Consider the following 16,847-nt stretch of genomic DNA (forward strand, 5'->3'; position numbering starts at 1 on the left):
ATATATATATATATATATATATGTATATATATATATATATGTATGTGTGTGTGTATATATACACATACATATATATATATATATACATACATATATATATGTATATATATGTGTATACACATACATATATATATACACAGAGAGCTCTTCTCTTCTTTCTAGCGGCCTCTTCATGGTTCCCATTTTGTACCTGGGGATCCCGCAGGCGAATGGGAACCATGAAGAGGCCGCTAGAAAGGCTGCAACCACCAAGTACCTGCAGAGGGTCAAGCAAGTCCTGAGGAGTCAGCTGAATGGTAAGAACAAGATCCGGGCCATCAACACGTACGCCCTGCCCGTGATCAGGTACCCTGCTGGGGTAATAGGCTGGCCAAAGGAGGAGATAGAAGCCACTGACATAAAGACAAGAAAGCTCCTTACCATGCATGGAGGGTTTCACCCCAAGTCCAGCACCCTGAGGCTGTACGCTAAGCGGAAGGAAGGGGGCCGGGGACTGGTGAGTGTCAGCACCACAGTCCAGGATGAGACAACGAACATCCAAGAATACATTGGGAAGATGGCCCCAACTGACCGAGTGCTCAGTGAATACCTCAGGCAGCAGAAACCCAAGAAAGAGGAGGGAGACGAGGAACCATCATGGAAGGACAGGCCCCTGCACGGTATGTACCACCGGCAGATAGAGGAGGTGGCTGATATCCAGAAATCCTACCAGTGGCTGGATAAAGCTGGACTGAAAGACAGCACAGAGGCACTAATCATGGCAGCACAAGAACAAGCTCTGAGTACAAGATCCATAGAGGCTGGGGTCTATCACACCAGGCAAGACCCCAGGTGCAGGCTGTGTAAAGATGCCCCAGAGACAATCCAGCACATAACAGCAGGGTGCAAGATGCTAGCAGGCAAGGCATACATGGAACGCCATAACCAAGTGGCCGGCATAGTGTACAGGAACATCTGTGCCGAGTATAACCTGGAAGTCCCGAGGTCAAAATGGGAGATGCCCCCAAGGGTGGTGGAGAATGACCGAGCTAAGATCCTGTGGGACTTCCAGATACAGACGGACAAAATGGTGGTGGCTAACCAACCGGACATAGTGGTGGTAGACAAACAGAAGAAGACGGCCGTAGTGATCGATGTAGCGGTTCCGAATGACAGCAATATCAGGAAGAAGGAACACGAGAAGCTGGAGAAATACCAAGGGCTCAGAGAAGAGCTCGAGAGGATGTGGAAGGTGAAGGTAACGGTGGTCCCCGTGGTAATCGGAGCACTAGGTGCGGTGACTCCCAAGCTAGGCGAGTGGCTCCAGCAGATCCCGGGAATAACAGGCATGCCGGCTCGGACGTCGCCCGGATCAACAAGGTCCGCGTCAGGTGTTGAGGAACCAGGGCACCCTGACGAAAAGTGGGCTACTGGAACAAGAAGGCATCGGTGGGCAAGAGACGAAAACAGGGCGTTGTTGGAATGCTACTATGCAAGTAACCCCGGCGGAAGGGGCTACATGAATAGGATGAGGGACCTATGGATTCTTCGATACCCAACATCCACAATGACGGCGAAACAACTAGTAGCTCAGTGTTCCAACATTCGAAAGAAGGGACTGCTCTCACAGCTAGAGATTGACGAGGTACAACACAAATGCTACGGCAAGGAGGAGTCAGGACGCCAGGTCAGGGGGGAGATATCATCACCCCCACCCGAGATTGGGTACATAGCCCCAAGTGCGATAGGAGAAGGATCGTTGAGTGCGAGAGGAACTGACCTGAAAAATAGGATCATGGCCAAGCTTGAAACCTGGATCCCGCGTAGCCGGTTACCAAGATTACGTGAAGTTCCCTCAGAAGGTCTGCTAGATGATGTTAATGCAGCACTACGGGCAATACCTACAACCACGATTACCGACACTAACAAGCTGATCTACAATACGGCAACAGTGATCAGTGAGATGCTTGGCTACAAGTTGAACAGCGACAAGGGGCAGTACCCTCCATGGAGAAGGAGGCTAGAGGGCAAGATCAAAGTAGCACGGAGGGAGGTTAGCCAACTAACGGAGTTGCAGAAAGGTGCGACAAATAAGGTGCCTAAGAAATACAGCAAGCTGTCCATACCTGAGGCCTTGGAAACTGCCAAGCAAAGACTCACAGCCTTGGCCAGCCGCTTGAGGAGGTACACCAGAGAGATAGAAGGCAGGAGAATAAACCAGCTGTTCTCCACAGAACCAGCAAAGGTGTACTCTCAGTGGCAAGGGAACAATAAGAGAACAGCACCACCAAGGCTGGAGACGGAGCAATACTGGAAGAGCATATGGGAGAAGGATGCAACCCATAACGGCAATGCTCAGTGGCTAGAGGATCTGAGGGCTGACCACAGCGACCTCCCTGAACAGGGTCCAGTAACCATCACAGTGGCAGATATCCAAGAAAGGGTCTCCAGTATGAAGAGTTGGACAGCACCAGGGCCCGACATGGTTCACGCCTACTGGCTGAAGAAGCTGACTGCACTCCACGAGCGTCTGGCAGCACAAATGAACCAGCTGCTAGTTAACGAGAGACACCCGGAATGGCTAACTGAAGGCCGGACGGTCCTGATCCCCAAGGACCCCAAGAAGGGACCGGTCCCCTCCAACTACCGACCAATAACCTGCCTCAGTACTACATGGAAGCTCCTGTCAGGCATCATATCGGCTAAGATGAACAGGCACATGGGTCAATACATGAGCGGGACACAGAAAGGAATTGGCAAGAATACCAGAGGCGCAAAACACCAGCTACTGGTAGACAGAACAGTCAGCCGAGACTGCAAGACCAGACTGACCAACCTGTGCACGGTTTGGATTAATTACAAGAAGGCCTATGACTCAATGCCCCACAGCTGGATACTGGAATGCCTAGAATTGTACAAGATCAATGGGACCCTAAGAGCCTTCATCAGGAACTCAATGGGGATGTGGCGTACAACACTAGAGGCCAACTCCAAGCCCATAGCACAAGTCACCATCAAGTGCGGGATCTACCAAGGAGATGCTCTGTCCCCACTGCTGTTCTGCATAGGCCTGAACCCCCTCAGTGAGATCATTAACAAGACTGGCTACGGATACCGACTACAGAACGGAGCAGTTGTCAGCCACCTCCTGTACATGGATGACATCAAGCTGTATGCCAAGAGTGAACGAGACATCGATTCACTGATCCACAGGCTATACAGCAATGACATTGGAATGTCGTTCGGACTGGAGAAGTGTAGTCGGATGGTAACAAAGAGAGGGAAGGTAGTCAGAACTGAGGGGATTGAACTACCAGAAGGCAACATTGCAGACATAGAGGACAGTTACAAGTACTTGGGGATCCCACAGGCGAATGGGAACCATGAAGAGGCCGCTAGAAAAGCTGCAACCACCAAGTACCTGCAGAGGGTCAGGCAAGTCCTGAGGAGTCAGCTGAATGGTAAGAACAAGATCCGGGCCATCAACACGTACGCCCTGCCCGTGATCAGGTACCCTGCTGGGGTAATAGGCTGGCCAAAGGAGGAGATAGAAGCCACTGACATAAAGACAAGAAAGCTCCTTACCATGCATGGAGGGTTTCACCCCAAATCCAGCACCCTGAGGCTGTACGCTAAGCGGAAGGAAGGGGGCCGGGGACTGGTGAGTGTCAGCACCACAGTCCAGGATGAGACAACGAACATCCAAGAATACATTAGGAAGATGGCCCCAACTGACCGAGTGCTCAGTGAATACCTCAGGCAGCAGAAACCCAAGAAAGAGGAGGGAGACGAGGAACCATCATGGAAGGACAGGCCCCTGCACGGTATGTACCACCGGCAGATAGAGGAGGTGGCTGATATCCAGAAATCCTACCAGTGGCTGGACAAAGCTGGACTGAAAGACAGCACAGAGGCACTAATCATGGCAGCACAAGAACAAGCTCTGAGCACAAGATCCATAGAGGCTGGGGTCTATCACACCAGGCAAGACCCCAGGTGCAGGCTGTGTAAAGATGCCCCAGAGACAATCCAGCACATAACAGCAGGGTGCAAGATGCTAGCAGGCAAGGCATACATGGAACGCCATAACCAAGTGGCCGGCATAGTGTACAGGAACATCTGTGCCGAGTATAACCTGGAAGTCCCGAGGTCAAAATGGGAGATGCCCCCAAGGGTGGTGGAGAATGACCGAGCTAAGATCCTGTGGGACTTCCAGATACAGACGGACAAAATGGTGGTGGCTAACCAACCGGACATAGTGGTGGTAGACAAACAGAAGAAGATGGCCGTAGTGATCGATGTAGCGGTTCCGAATGACAGCAATATCAGGAAGAAGGAACACGAGAAGCTGGAGAAATACCAAGGGCTCAGAGAAGAGCTCGAGAGGATGTGGAGGGTGAAGGTAACGGTGGTCCCCGTGGTAATCGGAGCACTAGGTGCGGTGACTCCCAAGCTAGGCGAGTGGCTCCAGCAGATCCCGGGAACAACATCGGAGATCTCTGTCCAGAAGAGCGCAGTCCTGGGAACAGCTAAGATACTGCGCAGGACCCTCAAGCTCCCAGGCCTCTGGTAGAGGACCCGAGCTTGAAGGATAAACCGCCCGCAGGGGCGTGCTGGGTGTTTTTATATATATATATATATATATATATATATATATATATATATATATATATATATATATATATATATATATATATATATATATATATATATATATATATATGAATAAGCTATATATATGAATAAGCACTAATGATGTAGGACTTGTGTCTAGACTTATGTCTAGTTTTCAATTTTGACCTTGAAATACTCTATATAAACTTTTTCCCATCTCTCCCAGGACTTTACAAACCTCTCTCCCTCTTGCTTTTCTCTCTGTTTCTTTCCTGCCCTCACTATTTCCAGCTCATCTTCACATTTAAAGTGTATTTGAGTCTAAATTGTTTCTCTCTGCCTTTCTGCATCTTTAGGTGTGGAGGGCATTGCCCAGGCCTACTCTGCGTGTCTCCCTCACATTCGTTTCTACGGTCCGACAAACTTTGCTCCAATCATCAACCATGTAGCACGTTTTGCTTCTCAGGCCCTTCAACAGGAGAAAGCAGCGGTGGGTGGCTACAACTTACCTATTTACCTGCTTTTTACACTCTTAGTTGTTCTTTAGTTAAACCTCTCAAGACACTGTACTCCACAGATAAAACTATTTATATATAAAAGCAGGCTGTAGTCCACAATCAGCTTGACTTTTCCATCTTGTTTGAGAGGTTGACTGTGTTGCCAGAGAGGAGTTTGTGTATTCCCAAACGCAGATGCTGATTCTAACTGTAACCACTGCAAATCCAAGCTTAAACACAACCAGACTTTCACTGCAATCTGTCAGAACGCTCTCTTCTTTTGGCACACCTGTCCATCAAGGCTGTAGGTTACATATACATACTGAGTTTGGTAACTTTATATATATCACTGCTCACTTAGTTACATCTTATTATACCGGGCAGGATCCTCTTTTACCTTCAGAACGGCCTTAGTTCTCCTAGTCATAGATTTAACAATGTGCTGGAAACATTCCTCAGAGCTTTTGGTCCATATTGACATGATTGAATTTGCAGCTGCTGCACATTGATGATCTGAATCTCCTGTTCAGCATCCCAGAGGGGCTCTAATGGGTTGAGATCTGGTGGAGGGCATCTGATTACAGTGAACTCATTGTATTAAGACGAGGAATGCTGCGGTGTTTATCATACAGTTGATACTGAGGTTCTGCGTAATGTGCCAAGGAAATATCCCCTTCGTCATGAGGAGCGAATGCTTATGCAGGATTCTGAGTCTGTTCAGTTCTGGTGAGCCTCAGTTTCCTGCTCTTAGCTGACAGGAGGGACACTTGTTTTGGTCTCCAGTGTTGTGCATTCAGAGATGCTCTTCTGCACTTCATTGTAACACGTGGTTATTTAAGTTCCCGCTGCCTTCCTATCAGCTCTTAATAGTCTGGCCATTCAAAGACCTCTGGCATAAACAAGCCATTTTTGCCCAGAGAACTGCTGCTCACTATTGTCTATTTTTCTGGCCTTTTTCTATACAGGGGAGGGGGGTAGAGGCATGCTTTCACCTATCCCAGCTGTCATTATATACAACAGTTATAAAACAGAAGTACCATTTATGTCAATTTTGTTGTATATAGCCTCTCCCCCCTGAACCACGGGTGACCGTGCCACTTACCGGTGTTGGCCAGAGGGACGATGGCGCGATATGGTAGCCTCGCTTCTGTTGTAGCCAGGGCAGCTGTGGCTACAACTGTAGCTCGCCTCCATCAGTGTGTGAAAGAATAGTGGAATTGTAAAGCGCTATATAAATGCAATCCGTTATTATTACCAATTCTACTTTAAGTAAAGACAGCACATTTTAAAGCTGGAGTGTATGAGTGTTACATTAAAAATCTAAAGTAAAAATGTTGAAAGATTTAGCTTTAGAATATCTCAATATCTTGCAGCTGTTTTTTTCTGTTGTTATCTATGTTACCTATAGTAGCTGAGATAGGCTCCAGCCCCCCTGCAACCCTGAATGGGATAAGTGGAAGACAGTGGTTGGATGGATGGTATCTCTCACAACCTAAGGAAACAAAGAAATCATTCTAAAAAAAAAAAACTACTCTTTTCTATATTTGAATTTTCAGCCACCACACACAGCAGATAAATTCCTAAACTGGATTCCTACATTGAATCATTCAAGCCCTTTATGAAGGACCGCATACAGTGCTGAATTAGCCCGCTAGTCCCAGGTATTGTCCCTATTTCACGGTATACCAGAGTTTTACATTAGGGATCTGGAGTGACATTTCTATGCAGGACCACAGGTAGTGATGTTTTACGTCATCCAACAAGGACCGATGTGCCTCGACCTTGAGAGGGGAGCATCTGTAGTGATGGACAGCGACTTCGCTACAGCTGTGGCTGCACAGAGTGACAACAACATAGGACAGCTCACGACAGAAAAAGAAATAGGAAGTGTTGACAATGATTTTCTGAGGCCAGGATTATACTTGCTTGCGGACGTGGACGCAGACGCTGCTGCTGCTCTATTATACTTTTTACTTTTTCTTGGGGGCTATTCAGTTAGTCAGTTCCCGTGTAGTGCCTGTCATGAAAAAATTGCTGCCACATGGGCAGGCACGCAGAGCCCTTACTTCCCTTGGATCTAAGCAGACCCTTGCATTCTCAAGAACGTGGAAATTCCAACACTGTCGTGTTTATAGCATTGTGTAACTACACCAGAAGGAGATCAAATCTGTTAAAATCAGCTCAGGTGTGACAATTAAAGGTTTTAATTTTCCTTCAAATGTGAACGAACCCTGAGTTAGTGCAGCTAGCACAGCTTAGAGCTGACATTGCCCAAAGCACAGAGGGAATGTCTACACCTGTGCTGCCCTTAACAGCTGCAGAAATACACATGTACTCTCTGTGATGCTACCCAGTTTAGTTTATAAAGGAAATTAAGGAACAAAGAGAGGAAAGGTCACATAAACAGTTAAATCAATACATGTCGTCGTCTGGGGAAATTAAACACTGACTGAAAATTTCAGGCTACTCGGAAACCTAATTCGATTTCTTTCTGATTGTTAAGCTTTTTTAATGAAGGCAAAGGTCAAGCAGGGTTCCCTCTAATGGAAGTGGTACCTAATTTAATTGATTTTGATTAAGGACATTAGAAGTCTTATTTTAGCTTGAGTTTGTACCTTTTTTTTGAGGGGGCTGGTTGCCTTTTTTGTCTTTAATTATAATGAAATGTAATATTGTATAAATTTCAATCTTGTCATTTCCATTTTAAAAACTTATAAATGCAATTTTTGTGACATTCCATTTAAATAATTTTCTTTCTCTTTAAAACTGAACGTTTCCCAAGCACTCTAAAGAGCTCCCTCCAGTCATTTGTCTCCAAACCTATGATAACGTTGCAAGGGATTATCAAAATATAAAATAAAACTTTGATTTAATGTGAAATTATTCAATGAATTATTTTGAATCTCATGTTAGCGTGATGTTTGTGGGTTTTTGTTCATGTTTTGCATTTGTATGCTTGAAATTAGAATGTCAGTTTCAGTTGTTGTTCATGCAAAGTACAAAATACATCAAGTCTGTATTATTCATGAGTGTCAAAAGGTCCCCTCTCTACCTGTGAATTAATTCATATTTTGAAAGATTATAATAGAGGATCCAGGTATTAGGTAATCCTTTGACTTGGGATGGAAATTATTTTTGCTTGTGTGATTCTCTGCTAATCCAGAGAGACCATATACCCAACAGATTGCATGTTATATGTATATGTGTTGTGATTTCTTTGATCAATTTTTTGAGTATTTTCTTTATTCCCATTCAAGTCCATTGCAGTCTGATTAGTAGTAGTTGTGGATTAAAACATAAAAGCTAAAGTGTAAGCAGAACCATAGGATGAAGCACGTTATGTTCCTGTATATTCCTGGAAACAGACAATTATTTTACTCAATAAAAATTCTACTTCAACAAAAAAAAGCAAAAACTTCTTAAAACTTCATTTTACAATTTAGATTTGATCAGCGATTCTTTATATGCAGGTTTTTATGCCCAAGACACCGATGAAATTAAAGTTAAATCAAAGTTAATTTTGATAGTTTTTAAAAGTAAATGTAAAAAAAGAGACATTTCTGATTGGATGCCAAGAATCAAATTAGGACTGTGCTGGAAGGCGCTCATTCACTTTGATATTTTATAGCTTCATACTTTATGGAAAAGTTGAATTTATTTATTTACTTTTAGTGATTACAAACTCATTTGGTTTGCACTGAAATATCTTGAGAGTTAAAAAACCCAAATCTACCTGGTCCTATTAATCGCCCTCTAAACCTAATGAGCAGTAGACGGATTAGTCGAAGGGCCAGATGAATCTCTCAGGTACTGTGTCAGATCTGGCTTACTGGATTTTTCCTGTTTCTTGTACATGACTTTTAAATACAGTTAATCTGCCATAGATAGTTTGTAGGCCTGCCACTTCTTATTTGGGCCTCCATTTACCCAGTTTCCTCACATTTTTTAAGGACACACTGAGTTATAAAAAAATAAACATTCACCTTAGAAAGTCTGTAAACTATCTATATAGGCCAAACATGGGAGTCTGTGGGCGTTGACTGACTGATGCCTTCTTTCACCTTATGTTTTATTGTGATTCTGTGTCACAGGTATTTAGGCTCTTTTTTGATTCAATCTCAGTTTTTGTCATTTTTCTGCTTTTGCTGTTCGATGGTGCTCTGCCCTTTATGGCGTGCAGTTAGTAAGTTTCCCTTCATTCAATTTAGTAGCCATATGTATACATATGTCATATCTCACACCAGAGAAATGCAAACATTACACTAATATTTATTTACTAACCAGTAATAGTCGACAGGGAATGCCTGTCAGGGAAGTTGATACTCACAATTTATCTACACTGATGGCTGACGGAGCTAACAAGTGTGTGCATCTGTTGGCTCGGTCTCCTGGTATGTAGATCAGCGTGTCAGGAAGGAAGGTGGCAGACTGGAGTGACGACGTCTGTCCTAGCTTCTTCTATCTTACACCTCATTGCAGCTGAGACACTGACCAGGGAGGCTTCTTGTTTTTTTATTCTCGTGCCAGTGGCTCGGTTCTGGGTAGGACTCAATCAGTCGCTGCTGGATGGACTTGTTTAAAGTTTGTCTGTGATTATCGGCTTTTGACACTGTTGACCACCACATCCTCCTCGAAAGGCTTAAACATTGGGTTGGTGTATCGGGTACTGCCTTGGAGTGGTTCTCCTCATATCTACATAACCGATCTTTTTCTGTGGTGGTCCCCGATTTTAGGTCATCTTCTACCTCCCTTACTTGTGATGTCCCTCAGGGTTCGGTTTTGGGGCCTTTAATGTTCTTAATATATCTTCTCCCATTCCAGCATTTAATGGGCTCTTTTGAGGACATCTCTTATCACTGTTATTCTGATGATATTCAGTTGTACATCTCTTTTAAGCCCCAGGATTTATCTAAGCTTCAGCTTTTAAATGACTGCTTAGATTGTATCAAACATTGGATGGCTGTAAATTTCCTCCAACTCAACGAGGGGAAAACTGAAGTCCTCATATGTGCTCCGGACAGATTTGTATCCCAGATAGTGAAAGCCCTTGGTCCTCTTTCTGTGTATGTTAAATCCTCTATCAGGAATTTAGGTGTCACTTTTGACTCGACTCTTACATTGGATGGGCATGTGAAATCTCTGGTTCAGTCTTGTTTTTATCATTTAAGAAATGTGGCTAAGTTAAGCCCTATTTTATCTCGCCCTGAACTGGAGATTGCTATACATGCATTTATTTCCTCACGCTTGGACTATTGTAGCTCTTTGTTTATGTGTCTAAGCAAAGGTTCTCTGGATCGTCTGCAGGTTGTGCAAAACGCTGCAGGTAGACTGTTGACAAAATCCTCCAAGTAGTCACATGTGACACCATTGCTATTTCAGCTATACTGGCTTCCTGTTGAATTTAGAGTACATTTTAAGATCCTGGTCTTGACATTTAGAGCCTTGCATGGACTGGCACCTCCCTACATTTCCGGACTCGGTAGTTGTTTTCAAAAAACAACTCAAAACTCACCTTTTTAAAACTGTTTTTGGTTCAATTTCTGCCTGTTTTATATTGTCTGTTTTACCCTTTTATTATTTGTTATCCTATGTGCAGCACTTTGTGATTTCTGTCTAGAAAGGTGCTATATAAATAAAATTTTATTTATTATTTATTTTATTTATCTTTTATTTTTAGTTCATTTTAGATAGCCTGAGCGATCTTATCATAAGCGCAGTTGTGCTTGCAGCAGTTCTACTGTAATGCTGGGTACTTTCGAGACACATATACATCCCAAACACCTTTAGCAGCAGAAAAAGTCATGAATAGCATATTTCAGCTGAGCTTGCCTGATCTGAATTGGCTTTCATGCAAAAAAACGACTGAACTGCAACATGCTGTACTTCCAGTGGCTTATTATATGTCAGTGAAGCTAACACCTAAAACCCAAAATAAGAGCAACCCTAAGGCTCTATGACACATCCAAAAAAGACGTTCTATTTTGGCAGCGTTTCTTGGTAGTGTTCCTCAAACACCGGGGCCAACACATTCTTATGATTTATCGTAACTTCCTTTTATGATATTTATCTTTGTGTCAAAAACAGAATTATGCCACGTTGCTCTTCTGCTGCTTTATAAACACTATAGAGTGTACAAAAACAAACAAAAAGCACCGGAGCAGAGACAGTGTTCTCATGCATAAGGCTCCACGTGATGTTGTCATTGGTATGAGTATATAGATGTGCAGCACTCGCTGAAGTTTGGGATCTACAAACTTTAAACATATACATGTCCTTCTCCTGTACATATCCACTGGCATTTCTACTGCCTATATGTGACGAGAGTGTAGTGGCTGGGTATCATTATGCTCCCACGGTGCTTTTTGTCCCTAATTGTACCCTGTCACCCTGTGGAGAAAAAATACATGAGCAGAATACACAAAGGCTTGTACTCGTCTGTGTGTTGTGCGCCAGAATCCTTTTGTTTCTGTAAGGAAATGATTGCAGACCCTTTTCTTGTCTTATATTACAGCGAGTTCAAACACGGGTTGAAATTAGGAAGGAATAACAGACAATGAGGATGTAACAGCTGCAGCACAAATGCGCGTGCGTGCGCACAGGCTACACGCTGAGTTACTGGTTAGACTGGTGTGTGTTGGAGAAAGTCAGTGGGTAGGCTTCACAAATCAGCTACTCCTCAGCCTTGGCGTTTCTGTTTCTCAGATAATGAGAGAACCTGCGACTGCAGACTGTGCGAGTGTGTATGATCACGCTCCTGCCAGTGACACGCGTACACACCCAGGCTGCAGGCCAGCGCAGTCTGTGCGTGCCTTAGTGTGTGAGCGACCCTGTCTGTCTGTGTGATAATGATTCTCTAATGAGCGCTGCTGTTAGCACATTAAAGAGACAGGCTTCAGAGTCGTCCTCGCGTGTGTGACTGTTTGCGTGTCACGTGGAAGTGCGATTTTCTTCCAAGAAAAGTCAGTGTGCATCGTCACCTTGTCTGTTCTTATCGTAGGACAACCATTTGCATTTCATTATGCAGAATTGATGCATGCTATTTTGTGCCAGAGAGAGATATAGTCCAGCAGTTATGTATTTGGACAGTTTTATTTGGGTTTTTTGTTATAAAATAATCCCACATTAAAGCATGTAGTCTTAGCTTCTTCTTTTTAAATACATTTGCATCAGAACACAGAAAGAACTATTGGAGATGTAGCTTTTTAAACACATTCTGCATCCTGCTCAGTGAGGAAACGTCGTCCACTGAGTTTTGCTGCATCCTTATTATTTTTCTTCTGTCAGCAAAGACACATTTGCACCCATACATGCTGGACTCGTAACACCACCCCCCACCATTTTTCAAAGGTGCTTTGGTCAGCCAGGGGTCCTCAGCTACATTCATATCTATATTTTGATAGAGGGTGAACATTTGAATTATGAATTTTGTTAAAGTTGACTAGAAGTTAGCATGAAGGTCTCCTGGGAGCATCCTGGGAGGCAACTACAATGCAAATAATTTTATGCTCATCCACAAGTCTTGTTCTCATCTGTTTGACTACTTTTTTCTTGTTTTGTAGTTTTCTTACTCTTTTAGAACTCAGTTTTTTCTTTTCACTGTTGCCAGGTGTTTGCTTATTGGGGTCTCAATAATACGGTAGTCTTTATCTTGGAGTGCCTTAAGGCAACTGTGTTTGTGATGCTATAGAAATAATCTTGAAGTGATCTGAATTTACTTTAACGCCGAAACTAAGTTACAATAAATCCAGCCATTTATCTTTCACTTCCATTATTTTGTCATGATTTTTTCTTTTCATTGGCACAAATGGAGTTCAGATGGAGTTCAGCTTGATGAAATGCAGAAAGGCTTTATTTCTGCATTGTATTTGACTCTTCTTCACCATCACTCGTAATAATATCTGTTTTGTTTTGTTTTTCTAGCACTCTTTTTCCTCTTCATCCGCAATATGCGACTCTGTTTACCATTATTCACAGCATAATGATCATTACTGAATTTGTGTTTCAAGTCTTTTTGTAGTTGTAGATTCATCTTCAAGAGCTCAACTAAAAATAACTTTTTGTTGTTTGCTAATTCTTCTCATTTTTTCTCGCACCATCCTTCTTCCCCTCTGCAGCAGTACTTTACACTGCTCATTATAACAGACGGTGTCATCAGCGATATGGATGAGACGCGCGACGCTATTGTGCAGGCATCGAAGCTACCCATGTCCATCATCATCATTGGCGTGGGCAATGCCGACTTTGCCGCCATGGAGTTCCTGGATGGGGACGCCAGCGTTTTGAGGTCCAGCACAGGAGAGGAGGCTGTTCGGGATATTGTGCAGTTTGTCCCTTTCAGGGATTTCCGCAACGTAAGTATTGGTTTCAGTAGATACACACAAATATGTATAAACACCCAGTCTGATATGTTCTTATTCTCCAAATTGGCTGATGCTGCCCTCGAATACATGTAACACGAAATTCTTTCTGTTTACATAAAAAGAATTCAGTTTCTTCTCATAATGTTGCAGATTTCACATAATACACAAGGCTGAAATGTGTTCATTTTAATGAGGCTTCATACATGCTTGCTGCAGGTCAGCACACTGGTTAATTAGTGTGTGCACATTTTCAGGCTGTGCACAGGAGGGCTCATTAGGGCATTTTGGGTTTTGTCATCGTCTTTTTATGTGTTTATTTTTTGTCTGTGTGTGTGTGTGTGTGTGTGTGTGTGTGTGTGTGTGTGTGTGTGTGTGTGTGTGTGTGTGTGTGTGTGTGTGTGTGTGTGTGTGGGCTGATGGTGGGCGAGTTGATTTCCTCTGTAGTGGGAGGAACAGACAGTGTTTACTGGCTTCATTCCAGATTGTTGGTGGGAGGTTAAGAGACAGCAACTGACTGAACAGAGAGGAAGAGAGAGAAATGAAGCCTAAGACAGAGAGGAAATGTGGAAATTAGAGTGACCTGATTGATAAGCTGTGCTGGGAGGGTAGATTCTTTTGTACTAATTATTATCATTAGGGTTGTATAGTGCTACTTTGAAAGTTAACAGTTTTTTTTAACAAGTTAAAATGGGACTTGATGCTCGGTTCAAGCTAAGTATGATGGGTCCTGGGCTCCACTAAGGTAGTGTTGTTTCCCAGTTTGATTAGCTGTACCTCAGGGGTTTGGGCAGAGATGACCATATTAACAGTAGAAAATCTATGAAACAGAGTGTTTAGAGCTTTATGAAGGCTGCTGTACAGCTTTTGGTATAAAGATATTACTTAGCAACCTTTTTACTTAAGAGCATCTGTCACTGTACCTGTTTAGAGATGACAGGAAATAAGGAAAAGGATTAAACATTTATAAGTAAGGTGAAAGCAGTCAAAGCATTAGCTTTAAAATACTGAGCTTTACCACATGACATCATTGACACACTGAATTCAGTTTAGCTCAGTTTTATTTATCAAATTGTTATTTTTCCCAGCGAATGCCATCAACCTCTAGCGACCACTTGCAGTCACTCAGGGAATATTCATTTATCCTCTCACAACCAGTGGTCGTCAGATGGTCATAGACTGGTCTCTAAGCCTTTGAGACTGGGGCATTATTCACTTGATCCTACATTGTCATCACGATTGTCACACACTGGTGAACAAGTTAATGTGCTTAGTGGTAACTTGTCTACAATACCTCAACACTTAGTAGTATAAAACGTAAGAGTAGTTATTATGCATTTATGGTTAATTTAAGAATTCTGTCTTCACTCATATGGACGCTGTACACATATTGCACTTGGTAAGTGACAGGGTAAATGGCTAATGCACAAGCCGACTGTTTTGAACACACTCCACACACAATTTCACAGTGAGTGTATTAAAAAGGCCAAGGTTTCTGTACGAGAGTGAAAATGTCTCATTTTAAATCTTTCACTTTATTCAATCTAAAACGCAATGTGTTGTTTTTTTCTCTTCCTCTCAGGCGCCCAAGGAAACCCTTGCAAAGTCAGTTCTGGCTGAGCTGCCTCAGCAGGTCACCCAGTACTTTAAACAGCGGAATCTACCGCCCATTAACCCAGCACCAGAGTGAGACGCCCCGAAGACGAGAGCCCACATGAGATACAAGAGCTTGACGAAACCCCTCCTTTTTGTTAATGGCAAACAAAACAGAACGAAACTGTACAGTATATGTCAGCAGTAGACAAAAATTAGTTGTGGAAAAAAAAATCCAACGTTGAAGACATCTCTAAGTTTTCACTGATTAAAGAATGTTTGGTCAGTTTTCAGTGTAAACCCATCTGAAGTGATACTCTTTCTTTCTTCAGTCTTTCCAGCACACAGATCAGTGATGATAATGTGTAGAGTACCTTGCATGTCCAAAATGTGCAGATAAAATGCAGGTGAAACACTGGCCTGTTTAGGGGAAAATAAATTAACTTATCAGGATGTATTTTTTTTCTTTTGCTTTTTGCATGTGTATGTGTCTTGTGATTGATACCATGTGATACATACAACTCCTTTGTGTGAAGTCCTCTTTAAGCTGAACTGTATCAGTGGTTGATTCCTCTTTATTCTTGTACCTTTTCAGGTAGCATATCAGATGAAAGCTGTTTGCTTTTGTGCTCATGTGTGATGGACTCATACACTGAGTCTCAACAGAGCAGCATTTATTTAACCCTCCAGGGGGAAGGGTTCTGTTTAAAAGTTTTGATCAGCAGTTATCTGGGAGGCAGATTTAATGCTCCACTATCCTTGGTGAAGTAAAAAGGACATAACCAGAGAAGAATGAGGCATACTGGCAGCTGTAGCACTACCACAGGACAGATGTTGGACACTGAGTGTATTCAGTAGGCTGTTTTGCTAGCTTTTAAAAAATCCGTGTATTTTACTTATGACTTAAGTTCATCCTGCATGTTGCCAGTATCTACTCACTGTTTACAAACTGATGATCACAAATGCATGATGGGTTTTTTTCCTCAAATTATGTACTTACCAGATTTTGTAAATATTTTATGAGATTCTGTTGCAAAGAAAGTATTACGTGATAAAGACAGAGGCTGCAGCTGTCACAGCCTTAACAACTGGAGAGGGCAGAGAGAGCAGAGAAGGTTCTGATATGCATATATCGAATGTATATTTCTATGACACTGTTTATGTTATAAGAAGCCAATGTTTATGCCATGTTTTTAATGTACTTTTTATGCAGTGCTGAATCGTGTAATTAAACTGAAATGTGTATTGCTGTGCATCTTTGTACTAAATGTGTTGCTATTAATTTTATAAAGTTGTGTCTATGTCCACACTCAGGATAATAAAGTAAAGGAAAAGTCTCTTGGCCTCTGTGCAATGCCTATTGCACAACTTCCATTGAGTACTTATGAGACTAGCAGTATGATGCTGTAACTTTGAAACCACGTGTTATCCTGGTTGATCTATGATTTTAGTTGCATTCTCTTTGTTTTATAGTCCATTAAATTTTTCATTGAATGGCGGCTCTGAACTGTAGGACCGAGCCACACTCTGATAATGTGGAGAACATTGACTTCCCTGAAAATGATGTCGGGACAGCAGCACATGTTGCTATAACACTTGGTACAGAATTAACGATGTCTTCAAACATTGCAAGTTACCAAAGATCTGTGCACTAGTCTAGGCTGTGCACTTATAAGTCTCTGAATTTTTTTTTAAAGCACTACCATCTAAGAACCTAAAGATCACAGCCATTCAGCATTTATCTGGATCCTTCTGACTTATATATTGAAAATTCTCCAGATTCTCTGAATGCAAATGTGACCTGTGG

General features: G+C 42.7%; 1 protein-coding gene across 1 annotated transcript in view; it reads left to right on the forward strand.

The window, feature by feature from the left end:
• The window catches only part of cpne2 (copine II), a 56,655-nt gene extending 40,287 nt beyond the window's left edge, over positions 1 to 16,368 (forward strand). The window contains exons 14-16 of the mRNA XM_085414694.1: positions 4,950 to 5,083; positions 13,205 to 13,441; positions 15,030 to 16,368. Coding sequence (XP_085270820.1) covers positions 4,950 to 5,083; positions 13,205 to 13,441; positions 15,030 to 15,137 — 479 coding nt within the window. The 3' untranslated portion in view covers positions 15,138 to 16,368. The remainder of the gene's footprint in view (positions 1 to 4,949; positions 5,084 to 13,204; positions 13,442 to 15,029) is intronic.
• Positions 16,369 to 16,847: the final 479 nt, after the last annotated feature.

Source organism: Rhamphochromis longiceps, linkage group LG7, assembly GCF_057381845.1.
Source record: "Rhamphochromis longiceps isolate RC_006_pf linkage group LG7, R_longiceps_female_GT1.1, whole genome shotgun sequence".
In the NCBI taxonomy this organism is placed as follows: domain Eukaryota; kingdom Metazoa; phylum Chordata; class Actinopteri; order Cichliformes; family Cichlidae; genus Rhamphochromis; species Rhamphochromis longiceps.